General features: G+C 38.3%; 1 protein-coding gene across 1 annotated transcript in view; it reads left to right on the top strand.

Moving 5' to 3' along the window:
* The window catches only part of THADA (thyroid adenoma associated), a 163314-nt gene that overhangs the window by 106172 nt on the left and 37040 nt on the right, over window positions 1–20102 (top strand). Inside the window, exon 30 of the mRNA XM_009880656.1 lies at window positions 9196–9281. Coding sequence (XP_009878958.1) covers window positions 9196–9281 — 86 coding nt within the window. The remainder of the gene's footprint in view (window positions 1–9195; window positions 9282–20102) is intronic.

Raw genomic sequence — 20102 nt, 5'->3', positions numbered from 1 at the left:
TAGGACGTCATGGCTCAAAGAGTGTAATCTAAATATGCCCTTATTCTTCTCATTGCTGCTTAGGAGAGACAGCTGTAATTTCTAGTGAGGAGGCTATTAAAGACAAAACAGTTTTTGTGTTCTTTATGGTGGCTGTGTGGAAGTTCCCAGAGGCACATGCAGGCCTGTCTAGATACAAGTTGAAGATGCACATGAACTTTCTGCAGCTTTGCAAGCAGCATCTGTTGGATTTCTGGAAAGGGGGCATTGTTTGGGATCTGGAAGGGGCTTTTTGTACTTTCAAAACAGCAAGGAGGCAACAACTAAGGAGAATGTAAGGTCATCTTCCTTGGCAGAGTAGTCCTTCTCTTCAGATATTTCCCTTGCCTCTTCCTCTTTCGCTGCATCAGGATGAACCTTCTTGTCCTTCCGAGGCCATGTCTGACTTTGGTATCTTCCTGGTTTTTTTACTTTTCCACTTTTCCATTTCTGTCTTTAAAACCTGCACATTGAGAAGTGCAGTTAATTGCTTTTGTTCGTTAGCAGTCTGTATGCATTATACCGCCATGTTCAAAAATTGAAAATAGTTTTAATCACTGAGCCTGGCTCTATGGAAGTCTGTTACTGGGTTTCAAATTGAAAAGTTAACTTTCTGTCAGCTGGGCTAGAGCAATAATTCATGTGTGTGCTCTTACACACACAAAACATCAAGGGAAATTTTTTTTTTTTGTCCTGTTCCAGCAGAAAGCAAAGCATACCAGCATGAACAGTTACTGCACATCAGGTGCACAGTGGTAATTTATTAAGCTGCACTTACTGACCCATGAGCCTAATTTAGCCTGGTTCATCTTTGCTTTTGAGAGCAGAGTCATTAACAGTTACGTCATTGTTCATAAATGTATTCTTGGAGGCATTCATTTAAATCTTACGTGCTTTTAGCAGGCTAATTCCGGTTTCTGTGCTGCTCTAAGTCCAGTCTTTCACCAGTTTTGATAACAGTATCCTTAATGCAAATACAAATTGTTTACTTAGGCAGTTGGTGATTGCTTGGTTTGGAACACTTGCTTTGGGTATCAGTAGAGATATTTAAACTTCAGACTGAGGTTTAAGATGTACTTTGCATGGGATAAGACATTCTTTGGTTCACAGTTATACTTCCAACTTAAATATGAACATTCAGGGAAGATTAAGAATTGAATAAGGTTGTTTAAGATGTGTTCCCTCCATGAGTGCAACATTCAGAGTACACACATGTACAATTGCAGGTTTTGGACGTTAATCCTCACTCATATCTGAAAATGCTTTCCAATAAATAAACAGAAGATTTTTAGTAGCTTGCCTCTTTATAGGCAAACCCCCTGATGTTAATTGTGTAAAATTCATTAAATTTGCACATGGGATTAGTTTGACCTCTTAAGTTTTTTAGGATGCTGCTAAGGGATCACATGTGGTTCTCATTAAGAGAACAAAAAAGACAACAGATAGGATTATTTTATGAATCTGGTATGCTAAAAAGAACACCAACAAAACACAGCCTTTCAGTATCATTCACCAAGGACAGTCAGAGAGCAAATTAATTTTTCTTAGTAGCTGAAACTCAGGATGTTTTTGGTGGTATCACAATGAAAAAGTAATTTGTGTAGCTTCTTTTTGAAGCAATAAATTCTCTGCCTTTACCAGGAAAACTAACAGCAACATAACAGTCTGGCTTTGGTGGTGGAAGAAAAACTTAAATCACCAGACCAGCAACTTTTCCTATGGAGAAGATGGTTGCTATAACGCAGGATGAGCTGGTCTTATAGAATGCGCGAGTCGGGACTGTGCACATGGTAATTACTCCAAGAAGATCTCAACAGCATCAAGTAGGCAAGCAGATCTGCTGTTACTAGATGTTTGTATTTCTGTGTGGGTGTTCCTGCGCTTCCAGGAACTCAGCAAGGATTACTTGGTAGTGTAGGCTTCATTATTCTTTTTTTTAAATATTTTCCATTAAATGTAGGTCTGTTGGCCGTGCTGTTCACTGATGTGCTGGTTTTGAATTACATGGTTAAAAATGCTATGGACAAAGTTTAATAATTAAATCCATTATTAACGTCTCCTCAAGAAGGCAAGAGGAAGGCCGTGCATGTTGATTCAGTGCTACAGATGTGGGCTCTGAGAGAAAACAGATTAAAGCATGAAGGCTGCCTTCTAAACAAATATACCCCCAAAATCCTCAGTCTTTAGAATACTGCAGAATTTGAAAGCTAATAACCAAAACAATGAGATATGTAATCTTTTGATCAGCTGCTCATCGTATGTGTAGGTGTGATTTCCATAAGCTTTGTCGCCTCCATGAGTGACAAACAATCATTTTCCAGATCTCTCTGCAGGTAAAGTGTGGTCAGTACAAGGCCAGCTGGGCCTGGTTCATCAGCAACCCTTCAAGGATAAAACTCCCTATGGATAGGCCCCTAAGGATTATGTATCAAGACTCAGATATCACAGAAGATGCACTTCTTGGTGCATTTAGAAGATATTTTAGCTGATACAATTGCAGGTCATGTATCAGAAGAATCTGACCACCAGAAGAAACAATACTTTGCAGAGATTTGCTGTTCTTCAGGAAGGAGTAAGCTGGAAGCTGATAGGGAGGGAAAGATAGACTGTAAACCTAAAATATAATCGCCAGGGTGTGAGCTTGAAGAGCTGAGATTGTGGAAGACAAAGGCAGACTGGGAAACTCAGAATAGGAGGTTGGACAGACCCTGTCCCCAGGCACCAGCTGGCATTAGGACATGTTGGACTTAACCCAAATTCTTCCCTGCATTTATCCTAGAGCTAAAGGTCAAATTTCAGCCTCAATTGTATGCAAAATGTTGACTCGTCAGAAATGTTTTTAAAGTTCAGAAATACAAGAATATTTTTGCAGTAGCATCCTGTTCATTACATATGCTGTGTAGATATATCCTGTGTGGAATATGATGTTTAGGAAACCAATTCAATTTATCTGTTGGAAGCAAAAACTGTACGTAATATTGGTGGCTAGAAAGTAGGAGAATTGGGGGTTTGAATTCAACACCAGCAGGCTGATTTATTTTCTGCCAGCTAAAATATTGATTTTAATAAATGTTGTTGAGAGGTTGGGTTTTGACAATTACATGTTATTTAAATAGAAGAATGGGGTGGTGTTTAGCTATTACAGGTTTTCTTTTTCTTTTATTACAGGGCTCTTTCTAAAGTACTATTGATAAGTTTAATCCTGTGAAACGGTCTTCCTTCCAGGAATTTTAGGCTTTCTCGGCCTTTCCAAAGGCTCCAGAAACATATAGCATTACAGTAGCAGTCACTTCTTCATTAAAGCCCCGAGGAGTAGGCAGTTCAGTTAATTAATTGATCACTTTGGAAAAGGAAATGAAAACAGTCACACAAGTCATAAGGACGATTCTCCTCTTGTTCGCAGCTATGAATTGTCCTTTGAAAGAGTTGCCCTTGTAATCTTGCCAGCACTGGTTTCTTTACCCTGATGCTTAAGAGGGTGTCGTGAACTTTTTGGACAAAATATAGGGATTTGTAGGCAGCTTTGTAAGTTGTATAATTTTGACTGGAGGTCTACGTTAGCTTGATTCATGAGCCAAATCTTGTCATCAGTTTTTAAAGATTGGGGCTGAGGGTAACCGATTTGAGTGTGCAGATTAGAAGTAGCTAAAAGTCATTTAAACACTGTACTTTACTCTGGAAAAGTGTTGGCTGACACCCTGTGTAGTTATGTATTGTTTTACTGTGACCAAAACTGTGATGTACATGTTACATATTATTAGGAGGAAATTCTATTTAATTCTATTTTGTTAATTATTTAATAAAGTTATATTCCAGTTTGACAAATCAGATTAGCTTGTATTCAAAAAGCAGCACTGGCTGAAAGATTTGAAAATGTTCACACTCTTCCAAGAGCTCGGAGACTGCAAAACCCAGAGCTTTCCTGACACCTTTTAGCAAAGTTTTGGTTTAGATATCCCTAAGATAGCTAACTACGCTAGGATTTCTATAGCTACACTAATTCATGAGAGAGATGGTACAGGTTTTTATTTAATAGACAATGATTGACAGATTGCATTTGAAATTTATTAAGTGCTCATTGAGAGTTTGAGCAAATATGCTTTCATTTTTACTTCGTTAAATGTTTAGTAAATATTGTAAGTTGCTGTATGTTTATAGTACTTATTCTGCTAATAGTTTTGCAACATCTGTTTCCTAATGAGGAAAAATATGAGCAAAATAAGCTACCTCTTTGGAAAACATTGAATTTCTATTGACTAGAATAACCAATAACGTTACAAACATTAACACGAACAGCTTTGATTTCATAATCAGTGACTTGTACCTGTCTTATTTATGTAACAAATGCAATGTATTGTTACTGTTGTTGTTGCTCATCTCTAAGTGAGGCGATACGCTTTTGGAAAAAGTGGAATGATCCAGGACAAAATAGTTGTCATCTTTTTAAGTCATCTGAGTCAGTGTCATTGAAAATTGGGGGTTTGAGAAGAGAGTAAGAATCTGCAAAAAGCTGTGCATCAAAATTTTTTTGTTACTTACTCTACATATAGGTGTGTTGGCATCCTTGTTTATACATAGAAATCTGAATGCTTATAAACGGTGTCCTGTAATGAGTAGAAATGATGTTTCAGGGCCTCTGCAGTTCTTAGTGGTTAGAGGAGCAAGAGGTTGTATATTTAAGTTTGTTTAAATCTTTTTCCCAGTGTTCTGACAGAATTGAGGCCAAATGTGTGAGCTTTCCATGTTCTTTGCTCCTTGTTGTTTCCCTTGGAAAAGGAGGTAATTTGCTCTGTAATTCATTAATGTTGATCTTCTTTAAAATAAACAGTAATATGAGAGAAATTGAATTTTAGAAGTTAAGCCATGTGTTCCTGATAGAGTTGCAACTGTGTTGTATGTGAGCAGGGTGCAGGAGGTCTGTGACCACATATTGCTGATTTCTTCAATAAATGCCAGTTTACTTTGCATCAGATCTACCATCCAAAATAAGCAAACCAATGACTACCTTAAATTCAGCATGACTTAACTATAAAAGGTGAATCAAACTTTTAAAAAATAATATTTGCAGAGCTCCAAACCGTGAAAGTCTAGGATTGATTTCATGTTACGTAGACCGAAGCTGCAATCAGTGGTACTTAAAGGCGGTAAAGGCAGAACAGGAATCAAAGCAGTCCCAGCACTACTGTAGGTAGCCAAAGCCAGCTGGAGCAAAGCAGAGTATTGCATGTGGAGCTTCTGCACCTGCCCAGTCTGATGTACATCTACAGAAGGGGAATATCTCCTGAAGGGTACGCTTCCCGATTCATCTGCCAGGCAGTGCCTTGTTGAAAATAAATAGCTTATTGTTGCTCTGGTCATATAATATTCTCTAAGTGCTTAACCTGGGCCTCTTCAAAGGCGTTTGAACAGGAACCTGTGAATTTAAAAGGACTATTTAGTTCCATTAACCTTTTTCTCTTAAAAAAAATCTCTGGATTCTTAACAGCTAACAAAAGGTTTCCTCCTGCTAGTGACTTCAACTCTTTCCTAATTTTATATTCACATACCAGAATTGGAAATGAAATTTCAATGAAGTCTGACTACCCTATCCCCAATTACTTGTTCAGCATTAATGATAAGAAATTGGCTAGGTTTGGAAGACTTTATTTTCAGGACGTAATCCGGAAATCTGCTACAATGTATCAAAATTATAGTATGGAAACTGGCACCTGTGTTTTCAGATTTGTTTACTGTTCAGCCACGCCTATGTAAAATAAGTAGAAAAAGACTTTTTTTTTCTCCCATACTGAAGATACTGTTAGGCTGGAGCTTTGGGCAGTTAAAAAAAAAAATATATCTGTAGACCCTTTAAAACCTTCAGTTCCTTTAACTTTTTTGACTTGTGTTCTTTCAGTCACCTTGTATCTTCTGAAGAGTTTCGTGATGATCTAGTAGGGACACAGCAGCTCCTCCTGTCATTGTTTCATTCTCCTTGATTAAATTAGTAGCATGTTTCTTCTGGGCCTTGTTCTTTCTCAGCAGTAATCCTTTCCTTCCCTGCCTGTGCTTCTAAAGGTTGCAGGTGTCTTCTTCCCCTCTGCCTGCCTGGTCAAGTCTGTGATGATGCTTGCCTTTTACATGTTACTCAGGGCAGACAGCCTTTGACCTCTCCTCATTCAGATGTGTTGAAATACTCTGCAATATTGGCTGTTGGTGAAATTTAGCTCATTGGTCATCTGTGAGCTGATTTTTATTTCCACCTGGACAGTCAACCTCCAAGTACAGCATCATGAAGGAGTGCTAGAAACGGTGGGATAAACTTCTAAGTGCAGTGAGATTCAAGGAGCAGGCTGGCTATAAACTCTGTATCCAAAGAGAAACAAAAAGCAGCAAGATGATCTTCTGAAAGTTATGTTTGAATGCATCTGGGCACAGTAGGTAGGGTGGCCATTGGGTCTTTAGTATCAGCTGTTTGACTTCATAGATCTGCTGTTGTTACACCAACCTACTTGCTAGGTAGGCAAGGCATTACTTCAATGGGGTATGGATCAATGAGGTATGCTGACATCACTAGCCCACTATTAGTATATATGTGTAGTAGTATGTACATTGTTTTGATATCCATTTTATATTTCTGTGTGGACATACCCTTCGATAGGAGAATCCTAACAATCTCTAGCTCTGTCCTGTTCAGAGTAACATAAAGTTTATCATCTGGAGTGAGCATATGATGTATTTGTTTCCATTAATATCCAGGTTGGAAGGGAAATGAACTAGTTTTTGGGTTTTGGACAAAAAAAGGAATGCTGTTCCAGATGCCTGGAACTCCCACCCTTGCTACTGCTGTGACTTTCTTTTTTGGAGACAGATTTCCTCAAAGCTTGTTTATGAGAACACCACTTTATTTGGGTATCTGTGTTAAAAAAGAAACATCTTGTACTCTTCTCACTGTCATTGTTGAAGTTCTGCACGAACAGGTCATCTTAAATACTGCGCAGTGCATCATTTGAAATGTTCAGCATGTGATTTTTGGCCATCAGGTCTGTTATGCAGATCACAGTTTGATTGTCTTCAAGACTGAGCTTTGTGCTACAGTCTGAACAACACTGAAATTTCTTGGTTTTGGAAAACTGAATTTCCTGTTGTGTCGGTCTGGCACATAGGGCTGAGAATTCACTAGCATCACCAGAGCAATGCAGCCAGCCAAGAACAAACGTTTGGCATGTTTTATGCTAGAAAAGCCTCATTTCAAAATCAAAACATGCATATGCGCGTACTCAAAATGAAGTGGTAAATGCTTAAAAGCTGGACCAGAATAAAAAAACATGTCAGTATCGCTGTTGTCACTTGTTCAGTAAAGGTTGCGTCAGCCATGTTTTTCCCAAGGCACAGTTTGTACGGTGAAAATTTTCTTTCCAGTGAAATGACTGAATAAGTGAGTCCCTTTTCAAAGGAGTTGAAGTGCAGTCGCCCATTATGTTGCTCATCTTAATTGCAATCTGTCATGGCTGCTTTCGTCCATTTTATGAGTACTTGTGAGAGACCTCTCAAGTTTCTTTTTCTTCTAAGCGTTTGACTGATCTGTCATTCTGTTTTCTTGTGGGTTGAGCTGCTAACCCTGAGAGTATTTCTTGGTGGTGTTTTCACACAGATTTGTGAAAAACAACTTGGGCAACAACTGGATTCCTGAGATACAAAAGAGAGATTTGCTTAGTTAGGGTGGATAGAAACTAAGTCTTCCTTATACAGCTTTTCAAAAATAAGCCATATTAAAATTGCTTTGGCTTTTTATGGCATCAGTTCTTACTGGTGTGCATCTTCTGTTTGGGCAGGCGTTTAGCTCTGATGCTTTAAGGCAAGAGGTAAGAGGCAAGCATGGAGAAATTTTGGGAGGTTCATGACTGCTTCATTAGTAAGAGTGTCTGAAAAGTCTCTGTTTATGCAAAAGGAGAAAAAACCTTTTCAAAAGAGAGATCCAGGTAGCATGTAGTCTGCTATGTGTTATATGGATGCCTGCTATTGTAGGCCATAAAAGAAAGCATAAGTAATTTAGGCTTATTACAGAGTTTATTACTGAAGGTGAGAGGAGTGTTTCTGGTAAAAGTTTTCTTTTTAACAGGATCATAGGCTAACTCTCCGTAGGCAGATACAGCTGCCAAACTTCTACACAAGAACCTCAGACCTTTCATTTTTATGTCATGATCACATATCTTATTGGAAAAAGTTTTTTTTCTTGAATTTTAAAGATGTTACAGAGTTGAGAAAGTTTGTTGGAACATTTTTAATTAACAATTTTTGGAAAGAGTTTCAAACATCAAGATAAGCATACAAAGAAAATGCCAGATAAAATAAAAATGAAATACTGCACAGAATTAGTCATACTTTAAGCTTGTGCTGCTTGATTCTAAAAGTCCTTGATTTAGTCCAAGTCCCATTGAACTCATCAGAGTAATTTCTGTGTTTTGAACTCGATTTCCTGTTTGTTCACATATTAGGTTATATTTCCTGGCTGAAACATACCGTGATAACAATATAAAGAAAAATGAAGAAATTAACCTAATTTTACTTTTCTAATTGGAGAGAAAATGTCTATCACTTGCGACTTGAAGTGGTAGAGCAGAAAGTACCTTATTACTCCCCAATATTCTTGTCTGGAAAAAAAAACCAATCTAATTTTAAAAACATGCATGCCTCTGTGGCCCTCATGGGAGAGCTATGGCCATTAAAAAGATGTAGCAGGTACCTTTCATGGGGAATTTTCTCTTTTATGAACTGTAACAGTAAGACCTGAAGACTTATTTTTTGTTAATGCATTTAGTTACACACATTATCTCTAAACAAAACAAGAACATACTGGTGGCCAGGATTCATATAATAAATGTATAAATTGTGATTATCTATAAACAAAACAAGAACATACTAGTGGCCAGGATTCATCCAATAATAAATGTATAAATTGTGATTTGGTGGAATGGATGGAAGAAAGGTGTTGCCATTCTGCTAGGGAGACTGTCAGTCAGAATGGACCAGGAAGTGAAACTTAGATAACTTGGCCTAATTATTTTGCACATGTAGTCTAATTTGATCAGTAGTTGGTCTTCATTAATTAAAATAGACACACCAAGCTGGTGTGTTTCACTGCTGTTTCTGAGCATGGATGTTATAAGGATTTTATCTTTAGTAATTTCATTTGTCTAGGCCAAATCCTTGTTTGGTGACCAGAGCTGCCTATCTCGATGTCCTTGTGATGCTGAGTACTCACCTGGGGAAGTTTCAAAAGCAAGGTAAGTCAAATGTACTGTTCTCTAAATCGTATGGAATACCTGTGGGAAAATTTCTGAGCTCTGTTGAATCCGGAGAAATAATAATATGCTTCTTGTACTCATGGTACCTACTGAATGCTGGAGTTCTTTAGCTGCTTTGTATAAAAGGGGCGTTTATTCTGCTTTCTGTAGAGCTAGTCCTGGGGATTGTTGATGAGAAGAATGAGGTATGCCTCCATGTCAAAGATTGAAGCGATGATCTTGCAGTATTCCTAATCCTAGAACTGTGTAACAACAAAAAAGATGCCCTCCAGTGTTCCAAAAAGTTTTTCTGATCCAAGGTTGTAAACACAAACAAAATCCAAACCCCAGAATATTGAGATGTTCCCTCATGAGACGCCTGAAAGTGTTTCAGAGAAACTGTTTTCTCATGTTTAGATGCTTTATAAGAAACAACTTGAGCTTCTTTAAATTTCTTTTTTTATATTGATTCTTTATCGCTGTGAAGTTTTTGAAGGACCAGTCAGAACCGTCAGTGGCTTTAATGATGCAGAGTGTTGTTTGCGACAATACAAAACATACTGTAAATAATAAGGAAAACAAAGGTATGGAGGAAGAGATACCCTTTCAAGTGTGACTGTGCATAGGCAGCTTTCGGTCAGCCATAACTAGCTTCCTTGTGGGCCTGTTTTGTTCATTTCTTGTGAACAAGCGAGTAATAAATTACCTTGTCAGTCCAGGAAGGCAATTAACTATTACTTGTTCTTTCATTTCATTAGAATTCTTAATGACTCATTTTAACACTGCATTTAAGTTCTGGGAACCGTTCTTTATTTCACATAGTCTTGTTTAGGGGGCTGTTCCTAATTTTAAAACCAATTCCTTTTGCTTTTTTGCTTAGACCTTTGGTAGAAGTAGTTCCATATTAATTCCATAATTGCTATTTGTGTGATTTCTTGTGAATGCACAGTTCAAATAGTGATAGTTGTCAGAAAAATGAGTTGGTAATGAACATGCCTGGCATGAACTTCTTCAGGTAGGTTGATGCAGAATCTAGCCCTTATAACGGAAGCGTAGGCATATAGAAAATATGTGACAGGTGGGTTCCATTATACCAGAGGAAGATGGTTATGGTTATCAGGGACTCCAGGAGATGGATCTGATCTTTCAAGTCCTCTGAAGAGTCATCCCTCTCTCATGGGTCACAGATATCAAGATGTACTTTCCAGTAAATGAAATTTCCAGATGATGTTGCACCATAGGTCTCGTTCTGGTGAGTACTGACTACTGTTGGTGACTAGGTAAGGGCTGCATGCTTTATAGGGAGGAATGCACCACCCTGTATAAAGCAGTTTCCATATAGCATATCTCTAGGGATAAGTGTTTTCCTGGCTCCTTAATGTTTGTTTTGGGTAAGCTGTATCTACCATCAATAATTCTGACGTTATGGTATATATTTACTTAGTTTTATTAATTATACAAAGTAAAGTTTCTTAAATCCTGATATGCCATTGGCCGTAGTGATTATCCTTTGAAATACATTAAAAAGTCTAGCTGTGTATCACATCTACAAAATAAACAAAAACAACCCGCAAAGCCCTCTTCAGCCATATTTGGGCTCATTACCCTTCTTTTTAATTTAAGTACTCCTTTTTTAAAGATAGATTCTCTTTGGAATACTAATTTCTGCACTTTTTTAATCATGATCCTCTACCTCTGTTCATCTCCTTTGTAGTATGAATCGTCCAATTCTTTCTGTATTCTCTTCATATGAAGTTTTTTCTGTCTGCTTATGATTATTCTCGTCACTCACCCTTCAACTCTGTTTTTGTATTTTCTTTTATGAAGGAACAGCCAGTATTCCAGGTGAGGGCTCCTCATTTGCTCACTTAGTAGGCATTACATTTCTGTTATCAGTCCCTTTTCTGTTTCGGTTATCTTTGGGTTTTTTGTCTGTTCTGGTTTTTAAACAATTCCTGCACATTTGCAAAGGCTTTTATTGACCTCTCCACACCAGGAAACTCCCCTCTTTTTTTTTATTTTTTTTTTTTCTTTCTTTCTTTCTTAATGCCCCTGACTTGTGAATAGCCCTTTGAACCTGAGGGACTGCATCATGCTGTGGCTGGATTTCTAACTGTACTGGATGCATTTATTTTTCAAAGCTCATGTGGACGGTTCCAAACCTGGGTGCTGTAAGGTACAATTTCTGTAGAAGGAAAGCAATTATCTTTGCAGACTCTCTCTGCTCAGGGATAGTTCATCAGTATTGTCTTGCTTAAAAGTTTCATTCCAATATAGGTTTAAAATTATGTATTGCAGGCAATATCTACAGAGAGTAGAAACTTAGGTGGGAAATACGATTTGAAAACTTGAAGATACTTTAGGGACAATTTTCTATATCACAGGCAGAAGCCCTTCTGAAATGGAGCAGTAATATGTTTATATTAAATAGAACCTGAGTGTCCCATGACACAGTAAGAGAAAGACTAAACTCAGCAGTTGAAAATGAATGTTTTGATTCTCATATTTAATTTTTCTGTAAGGAATAATTATTAACTGAAGCTTTATACTTTTCTGAGGTTAAATATCTTACTCATATATGTATACCTCTGGTTATGAGCCAATTTTTCCCTGTTTTAATCTTGATTTGTAAAGTCGTTTCAATGAATACAGGGTGAAGGACAAATCCAAATAAAACTGTTTCTTGATGTGTTTATCTAAGAGGCCCCAGGAAGTGCTGTATATGAGTTCCAGGCCTCGGGCTGAAACTGATTTTCATCAACAGAAACAGGAATGCAATGTAATGAGCCTGCAACTGGTTAAAATCAGACCACTTCTAATTGATTATGCCTGTCTAAAAGGGCTACAATTACAAAGAGATTTTCAGAGTACAACCCTGTCTAGGCCTTTCCTACATTACGATTATTTTCTGTAAGTGATTTGTTGTCTTCAATTAATAAAATCTGTCTCTTAAAGTGCAGGACAGCCCTTAGGGAATTTACTTCACAAATTCAAAACAATTTAAAATGTTGGATAAGGAAGGCAGGGAGTAATGGATACCAAAAGCATCTTGTCCAGCTAAAAATTTATTGCTGGCCAAATGATGATTATTTATCTTAAAACAAACAAAAAAACCCCCCCGTAGTTATTCTGATTTGCTGGTTTGGATGGAAGTGTTGCGTGATTGATGTCACTGGGAAAATACAGGTTTTTTTCCTTGAGTCGATAGGCAAAATCTAGAGTATTTTTTCCAGGTCTTGATGTGCCTAAGGGTCTTCTGATGTGCACAGTACATAATGCCAAGACTATGTAAACTTACAACATTTTTTTTTTCAGTTATCAATTGCGGTTAGAACTCAGAAAAAACAGAAGCAAGCCTTTTTTTTAAAGAAAAAGTTAAAATATTTAAATACAAATACTACTTTTGCCTTTACTGAGAGCAAACAAATGTTCTTACCAGATCTAGGGTTATTTGATGAGCTAATGTCTATTGTGAGTTTTAATAATTATTAGTGATATACAGTGAATTTGTTCTTGCAGACCTCTCTGATATATTGTCGCCACGGTATAGACTTGAAATCACAGATGTCCAAGGCCTTTTCAGCTAGTGGGTAGAACAATACAGTCCTCTTCCAGGGGATTTTTTGGCACTTGTACCTTGCTAAAAAGCAGTTAAGTTACTCCTCTAGAAGTAAACCAGCACCAGAGTGGGTGGTGTAGAAATAGGGGGAAGTTCCCAAACTTCACACTTCAGACATTACTGGAGGAAGCAAATAACACTTGTAGGCATATTTGGAGGAGGAAAATGCCTCTGAGTCCAGGGGAGGTCCAGGTGTGTGTCTGAGGTTAAGCACTTTTCTCTGCACTCGGAAATGAGCTTTGCAAGAGACACTATACCAGACTACAGGCAGGCTATGCTGTGATACGGTGTTTCAGTGGTAAGATTCCTCTGCTGAGTGTGTGGACTTTTGACAGGACCTGTCATATACATGCCTGCTCTCAGATCCTCTTCTGGAAATCAGTGTCTGAAGCTAAACAGTAAGGTGAATATTACTGTGATCCTGCACTGCTGGTAACGCAGGAGCCAGAGTGGTGTATTGCAGTGAAAGCTCAGATCTGGGATGCTCTCTCTCTCTGTAACAGATGAAGAATGCCACAAGACAAAGTGGTCACATTTTCTTTCTTGATCACATCTCAGAACAGTTTTCTGATAGTACTTTGTCAATACATGAAGGGAAAAATTGATGCAACTTGCTGAAATATACTTGACTAATAAAAGCGTATTTTACCCAGGGTTGCGTCCAAAAAAAAAAAAATGGCACTTGTCAATAAAGTGTTGTGTTGAGTCCATAAAGCCCATGAACATAAGTGAAATAGGATGTCAGGAACAGAAGTCAAGGCAAAGATGAAAGAAAAATTTGCTAAAGATAATCCTTCTGAGTTGTTCTTTTATCCTATATATATGCTGTCAGTCTCCAGGCTGGTTTGGCCTATTATTGAGTATAGTGTCTTCAAAATTCAAGTTTGATGAGAGAGAGAAAACTTAAACAGGATGTCAAATGGATGAATCTGTGATTTAGGAGAAGCTGCCGCTTGAAGTCTAACCATGCATTTTTGCTTTCTACATTTGAGGTGGAAGAATTTATAAAAGTTTTTGAGATTAACCAAACTCCACTGTTGTTGTCGTCAGTGGGAACAGTTACTCAGCGTTTACATAATTAATCCTGTTCATATATAGACTGTTTTGATATCAAAATGGAGCAGCCAGTATTCTGCTCTCACTAATATATTCTTTCCTTGAGTTTTGCAAAAACAGACTTCCATTTTCTTCCTATTTTCCAAACAGCTAAGCCTTTTGTAGATGTAGCTTGGTTAAGATTCTTAAATTCTGCTTATGAACAACAGAAACAATTGCAAAAAATACTGTGCATCGCACATGTGTGTATGAGATCAGAAACATGGGCAATTATGTACAAACGTCTGCTGGTTTTGTCCTTTTTTATGCCTTCAAAAGTAACAAAATGCTGTGTTTTAAATAATATATAGTGGAAACACCATTCTCTGAGTTATATTTGTCCTTTTTAATTAGAAGTTAAGAAATGTATTGGTAGAAATAGTATGCATTGTTGAACTTCTAAATGCTTGGCAATGAAAGCACAAATTGTTTTTAACGTAGGAATCTCTTAAATGTTTTGCCTGAATGATATGATTTGTAGGACTTTTAAATAGCATTTGAAGGCTCTGCCCCTCTTTTTTTCTATATTGTACTCTTTCTTATTTTGAAAAGAAGCTAAATGGTGACTAAAATAAGTTTTTCTGCAGACTAACTTAAAAACTGATAATGTTTAAATGGTAAAAAAATTGACAGGAATAACTAGGTTGGTTATTTTAGCTATACTTTAATTTCTTCACCTAGATCCCTAAGAATTGTGGCCAAACAGTTATTTAAACAAAAATGCTGGCAGCTTATTAATGCGTGTTTTGGTTATTTGGTCTAATTAGCTTAAATTTGAGAAATTCCATCTGAACAAATTGAAAACAATTTTTGTTATGTCGAAATTCATATAAACTTTGTGTGCTGGTATATTGTCTATGGCACTTGGTCAATGCTGGTATTTTGACTCGAGGAAGGTAAAGATTTAACACGTATTTATACAATCATCAAAATGGTGATGGACATTAAATGAGACAAGTCAAAAGCAAGTGTAGTTGGGTACCCAATATTCTAATTCAATACAGACAGGAGAATGAAGAAGTTGAGGATGCGATTGTTGGAGGTCCAAGAGACTGAGGGTGACTGCGAGTTGCACAGACAGTAAAATGCCAGAGGCAGATCAAGTGAGGGACATACTATGATAACGTGGCCCAAAGACAGTGCAAAAGTGAGTGTGAGACAGAAAGACAAAGCAAATGGACTGAGGCTGAAAGGAATAAATGCTGGGAGGAAGGAGGTGGAGGTGTGCAACACCAGCAGGCGGTCAAGGAAACGTCAGAGGCAGAACTCGTGGCACAGACATGGGAGGAGGGAAGTAGAAGTGTTTTCAGGAGGATGGTGGGGTCACAGGGAAAGGAGGAGGGTTGTGGAGGATAGAGCATGATATTCCTGGAATGCTGTGTTGAACAGGGAATACGGAAAGGTGTTACAAGAAATAAGTGACACTAGCAAAGGGTGGAGTTGATCGTGTTTGTTAATGTTAGCAGTTAAAAGTCTGTCCCCATGTGAAGATGGAGACTGCTTATCCTTCTGAAATCTTGTTTCAGGTTCTCTTTAGATTCCAGCGTGTACCACTGACGGACTTGCACTGTCTCCGTGGGATTTTATGGTTTTCTATGAATGCAGAAAACCGTGGGAAACTCAGTGCTGTGCCAGAGAGAAGCTGTAAGAAAAATAGCAGTCTCAGTGTCCAGATGAAATGCTTTTTTCTTTTCCCCTTTCTTTTTCCTTTGAAATCTTTCACTTATTCTATACAGAACGCAATGGGATCATAGAATCATAGAACTGTCTAGGTTGGAAGGGACCTTTAAGATCATCGAGTCCAACCATCAACCTAACACTGCCAAAAACATCACTAAACCATGTCCCTAAGCACTATGTCTACCCGTCTTCTATATATCTCCAGGCATGGTGATTCAACCATTTCCCTGGGCAGCCTGTTCCAATGTCTGATAACCCTTTCTGTGAAGAAATTTTTCCTAATATCCAATCTAAACCTCCCCTGGCACAACATGAAGCCATTTCCTCTTGTCCTATTGCTTGTTACTTGGGAGAAGAGACCGACCCCCACCTCTCTACAACCTCATTTCAGGTAGCTGTAGAGAGTGATAGGGTCTCCCCTCAGCCTCCTTTTCTCCAGGCTGAACAATCCCAGTTCCCTCAGCCGCTCCTCATAAGACACATGCTCTAGACCCGTCACCAGCTTCATTGTCCTTCTCTGGATGTGCTCCAGCACCTCAGTGTCTTTCTTGTACTGAGGGGCCCAAAACTGAACACAGTACTTGAGGTGCGGTCTCACCAGTGCTGAATACAGGGGGACACTCACTTCCTAGTCTTGCTCACCACGCTATTGCTGATACAGGCCTGGATGCTGTTGGCCTTCTTGGCCACCAATATATTATCCTTGGATTCTGTTAATCACTCATGTTTGTAGTTTTGAATTGTATTGTGAGTACTGATGCTTAGTCTCTGATGTTGATGATGTTGCAGATGTTTTTAAAAGAAAACATCCTGCTTGAAATATGCCCTTTCCCTGATCATCAACAGTTTTCTTCATTCCCCATTGTAATAAAATATGCTTTTCTGCTCTCTTTGGGATTTTTTTCCATTTACCAGTGACTTCGCCTAATCCACTTTTAATAAAAGGGGAAAATATGAAAGAAAATACTTTTCCTTAATATTTGTCTAGGAAAATCTCTTCTTGGCACTGATTACGTTTCAGCTTTCTCTCTATTCATATGATCTCTTCAGATACCCTTAAATAGATGGTACTTTGTGAGTGCAAAGGATTTTAACCTCTTCTCAGTCCATAAATAATTGCAGCTTCTTGCAGGTCTTGGAGACTGATGATGAATATCCAGATTTTTGATGGGAAATTATGTTATGGGACGCCCTTCCCATAACGTCGTACTGCAGACATAGAACCACTTTGTTGCTGCTCTTGTAATTTTTGTCTGACTTTGCAGCGTGTCAGTTTTTTGATGTCGGTAATAATTTTTCCCCTTTTCCCCTTCTTTGTTCTTTTTTTCTGGAGCTTGTAGTAGGAAGATGGCATGGATTCTCAAGGGAATTTGATCTTAATATTTATCTAGAAGAGGGCAAATACTTAGATATATCATAAGCACAGATACAGAAAAAAAAGTCAGTCACACAATACACACTTGTGGATATGGAGAGTTGTCCAACTGGCAGTAGCCTATACAGCCACTGTAAAATTACCTAAATCCAACAGAAATACATAATCAGTCCTGTACATCAGCGGGCAAGGCGATGAAACAAGTTTAGGTTTTAAATATGGAAGGAATTCAGATGACTTCTGTCACTTTTGAACATATTGTAGAATCGCTAAGATGAAAGATCAGCTGAACTGTCCACCAGCTGAGAGCTTGTTAATCCCTGAGCAGGGAAGTTTTCCTGTCTCCTTTACAGTATGTATGTACTTATTCTGGGAACAGACTATAGAACAGTGCCTGCCTGCCACTGTGGGGAAGAGCAGAAGAAAGGCAGGGCACAGGTATTGGGGCTGACTAAACTTTGAGGATGTTTGTAGCTAGAGATTCGTCAGATCTGCTAATTCCATTCTGCTCCTCTTCCTTTCCTTGAAAGATGATGAAAGACTATTTAACTTCATATAACTGACTGTGAACATCAGTTGATCACAAATACAGTTAAACCAGTTACATCAAACCTAGATGATGTGACATAGACATATGTGTATCTCAGTGTAGTGGACATAGAGGGATTGAGGAAGACTGTGGGATGTTCATCCACTGTGTTGAGATGAACCAAGTTGTTGTGTAAGATGTGTTGCTTCCTAGTAGAAAGCCGAATTTCTTCCCGCCCCACAAATGAAGCAATCCTTAAGGGGGGGAATATTCCACTTAATTCTTGGGGTCTCTTGCATCTGTCAGTATCCTGGACAAGACCACTGTTTGCCAGGATCCTTATTTGGTCAGCCAAAATTTGTTCTTCCTTCTCACAGCAGCTCATAATTCAAACTGTACAGTGATTTTTTTGTGTCTAAGTAAAAGTATCTTTACTGTATCTCAACAACAGAGACAGATATTTACTTTCAGAACCAGTGTGGTTTTTTGGTTTAGTCGGATATTTTGATGTAAGCCAAAGAAAAGAGTTTACTTAAAGTTAAGCAGAAGAGAAAACATTTACATGAAAGCCAGGACAGATTTCTTAGTTGAAAGCAGGAATATTTCCACTGCATTGTAATAAGACCGGGGCTTTCTTTCCTTCTGTACATATTTGTGTGAAAAAAGAGTGTTGGAAAGCACGCGGAGCACAAGACGAATGCAGAAGGATTTGCTCTATGGCGTGCTGAGGCTAAGCAAATATGCAGACAGTTTTATTTTGCTGAAAGCCTTGCTGTTGAGACATCCAGTTTTAAAGAGACTTTCTGTAAAATAGATGAGCCACGGTGTCCAGTCTTTCACAATAACATGGGAAAAGCAGAAGTCATCCAAAAGGTTTCCAAACCAGAACTAGTATCCGATATCTACAGAAAAAGAGGATCTGTGGCAGAAGACTCTTGTGTGGCAGTCTCTGCAAACCAGTAGTTCTAGGAGTGAATAGCTCTGCCATGTTTTTTATACGAAAATAATTTTCTCCTTCAAAGATGAATTCACAGAGTGAAGTTATGCTGGCCTTGAAAAAATCAAATGAAGGTTTACTGAAGCGGATCTGAAGCTCGGTGCATGGCCAGCTCCTGGAGTCCATGGAAGGGCCACCACTCTCTCAGATGTTAGATTGCAGGCTCTAGCAAGGTTGGCAGTCTTGACACCAACAAAATGAAAGACACCCTCCCCCTCTTCCCCTGCCCTTTTGTCCAACTTATACTGGTCTCCCTTGCCTTGCCCTACAGCTTTGACCCTTCATCCTGTTGGTTTTCATGTTACGGCTTGCACGTATGATAGCTTTACCTCAATGTAAAGCAATATTGATAGGACATAAAAGCACTTCTCTTGCAATATACTTAGAAACATATACTTGGTTTGAACAGCTGAGCTAGTGGACTCGTGTATTGCTGAAATGCAGCTGAGGAGGGAAGCACGTATCGGAAGCTGAGAGGGTGCCGGGCTCCAAAACTGAAGCTGTTTCTCCTCTCAAACTGAGGCACTTGAATCATTTTCTTTCAGCTGCCTGGGATTATTTCTGTTGTTAAACTGGTGTCTGTGGAGTCAGGCTATGTAATAACTGGGACGACGGCCTAATCCCTCTCCAAGGCGACCAGACTGTTCAGAAATTAAGGAATTCTGGCAGCGGGATACTTGTCACGTGACATAGGCATTAATGCTAATTTATGCTATGATGCCGGTATGTACTGCCAGTCTATTTGGAGGGGTTAGAAAATGTTGCAAATAAAATATACAAGTTTGTATGTTATGAGATGAAAGCCATCCGTGTCATCTAGAGGATCATGCTGTGACATAGGTTCAGTGATATTGCGGTTTCTTTGACTACGTCAAGCCCGTTCAGAAAAGAAATTGTAGTGAAAACATGAACAACAGAACTAATGGTTAGGTAATATGTTGGAAAATCTTTCTCAAATACCAGATTTCTTTGAAGCTTGTCCAGAATTACTCAGAAGATGCTTCTGCCTTATATGCTAGGCAGTGTGCAACCATGTCAAGTTTCTATGTAAATCAAATTAAGATGGCTTTGGAAGAATTTGAATATGAAAAGACAGGCTATTTAACTGTAAATAGAAGGCTTAAGGAAATGTCTTCACAGACAACAACATGAATCCATATTTGTGTTGCAGCTTCATGTCAAATTCAGCAATTTAATAGTAATATGTGGAGAGGCTTTTAGTAGTACTCAGTGCTTACTTATTTATAAATAGCAAAGTTATATGGCAATGAATTGTCTTCTTGTAGATACCAAAGAAATCTAAGTGAGTTTACTTTCATCTTTGTATTTACCTTTAATGCATTTTGGCATTTTAAAAAACCTAAACTTCTAACATCCCTTAACACCAGTGGCAGTGGTGTTCTCTTCTATGCTTCTTCATGATTTTCCCTTACTTGTATTTGAATTTTGTGGGTTATAGCATATTGATTTCCTTGCAGTACAAGCTATACAAACATCTGAACTGGGCAAAAATCTTGGTTTCAATG

The sequence above is a fragment of the Charadrius vociferus genome, unplaced genomic scaffold (assembly GCF_000708025.1).
Source record: "Charadrius vociferus isolate BGI_N301 unplaced genomic scaffold, ASM70802v2 scaffold192, whole genome shotgun sequence".
In the NCBI taxonomy this organism is placed as follows: Eukaryota; Metazoa; Chordata; class Aves; order Charadriiformes; family Charadriidae; genus Charadrius; species Charadrius vociferus.
The sequence above is the reverse complement of the archived record's forward strand: the minus strand, read 5'-3'. Positions and strand labels throughout refer to the sequence as shown.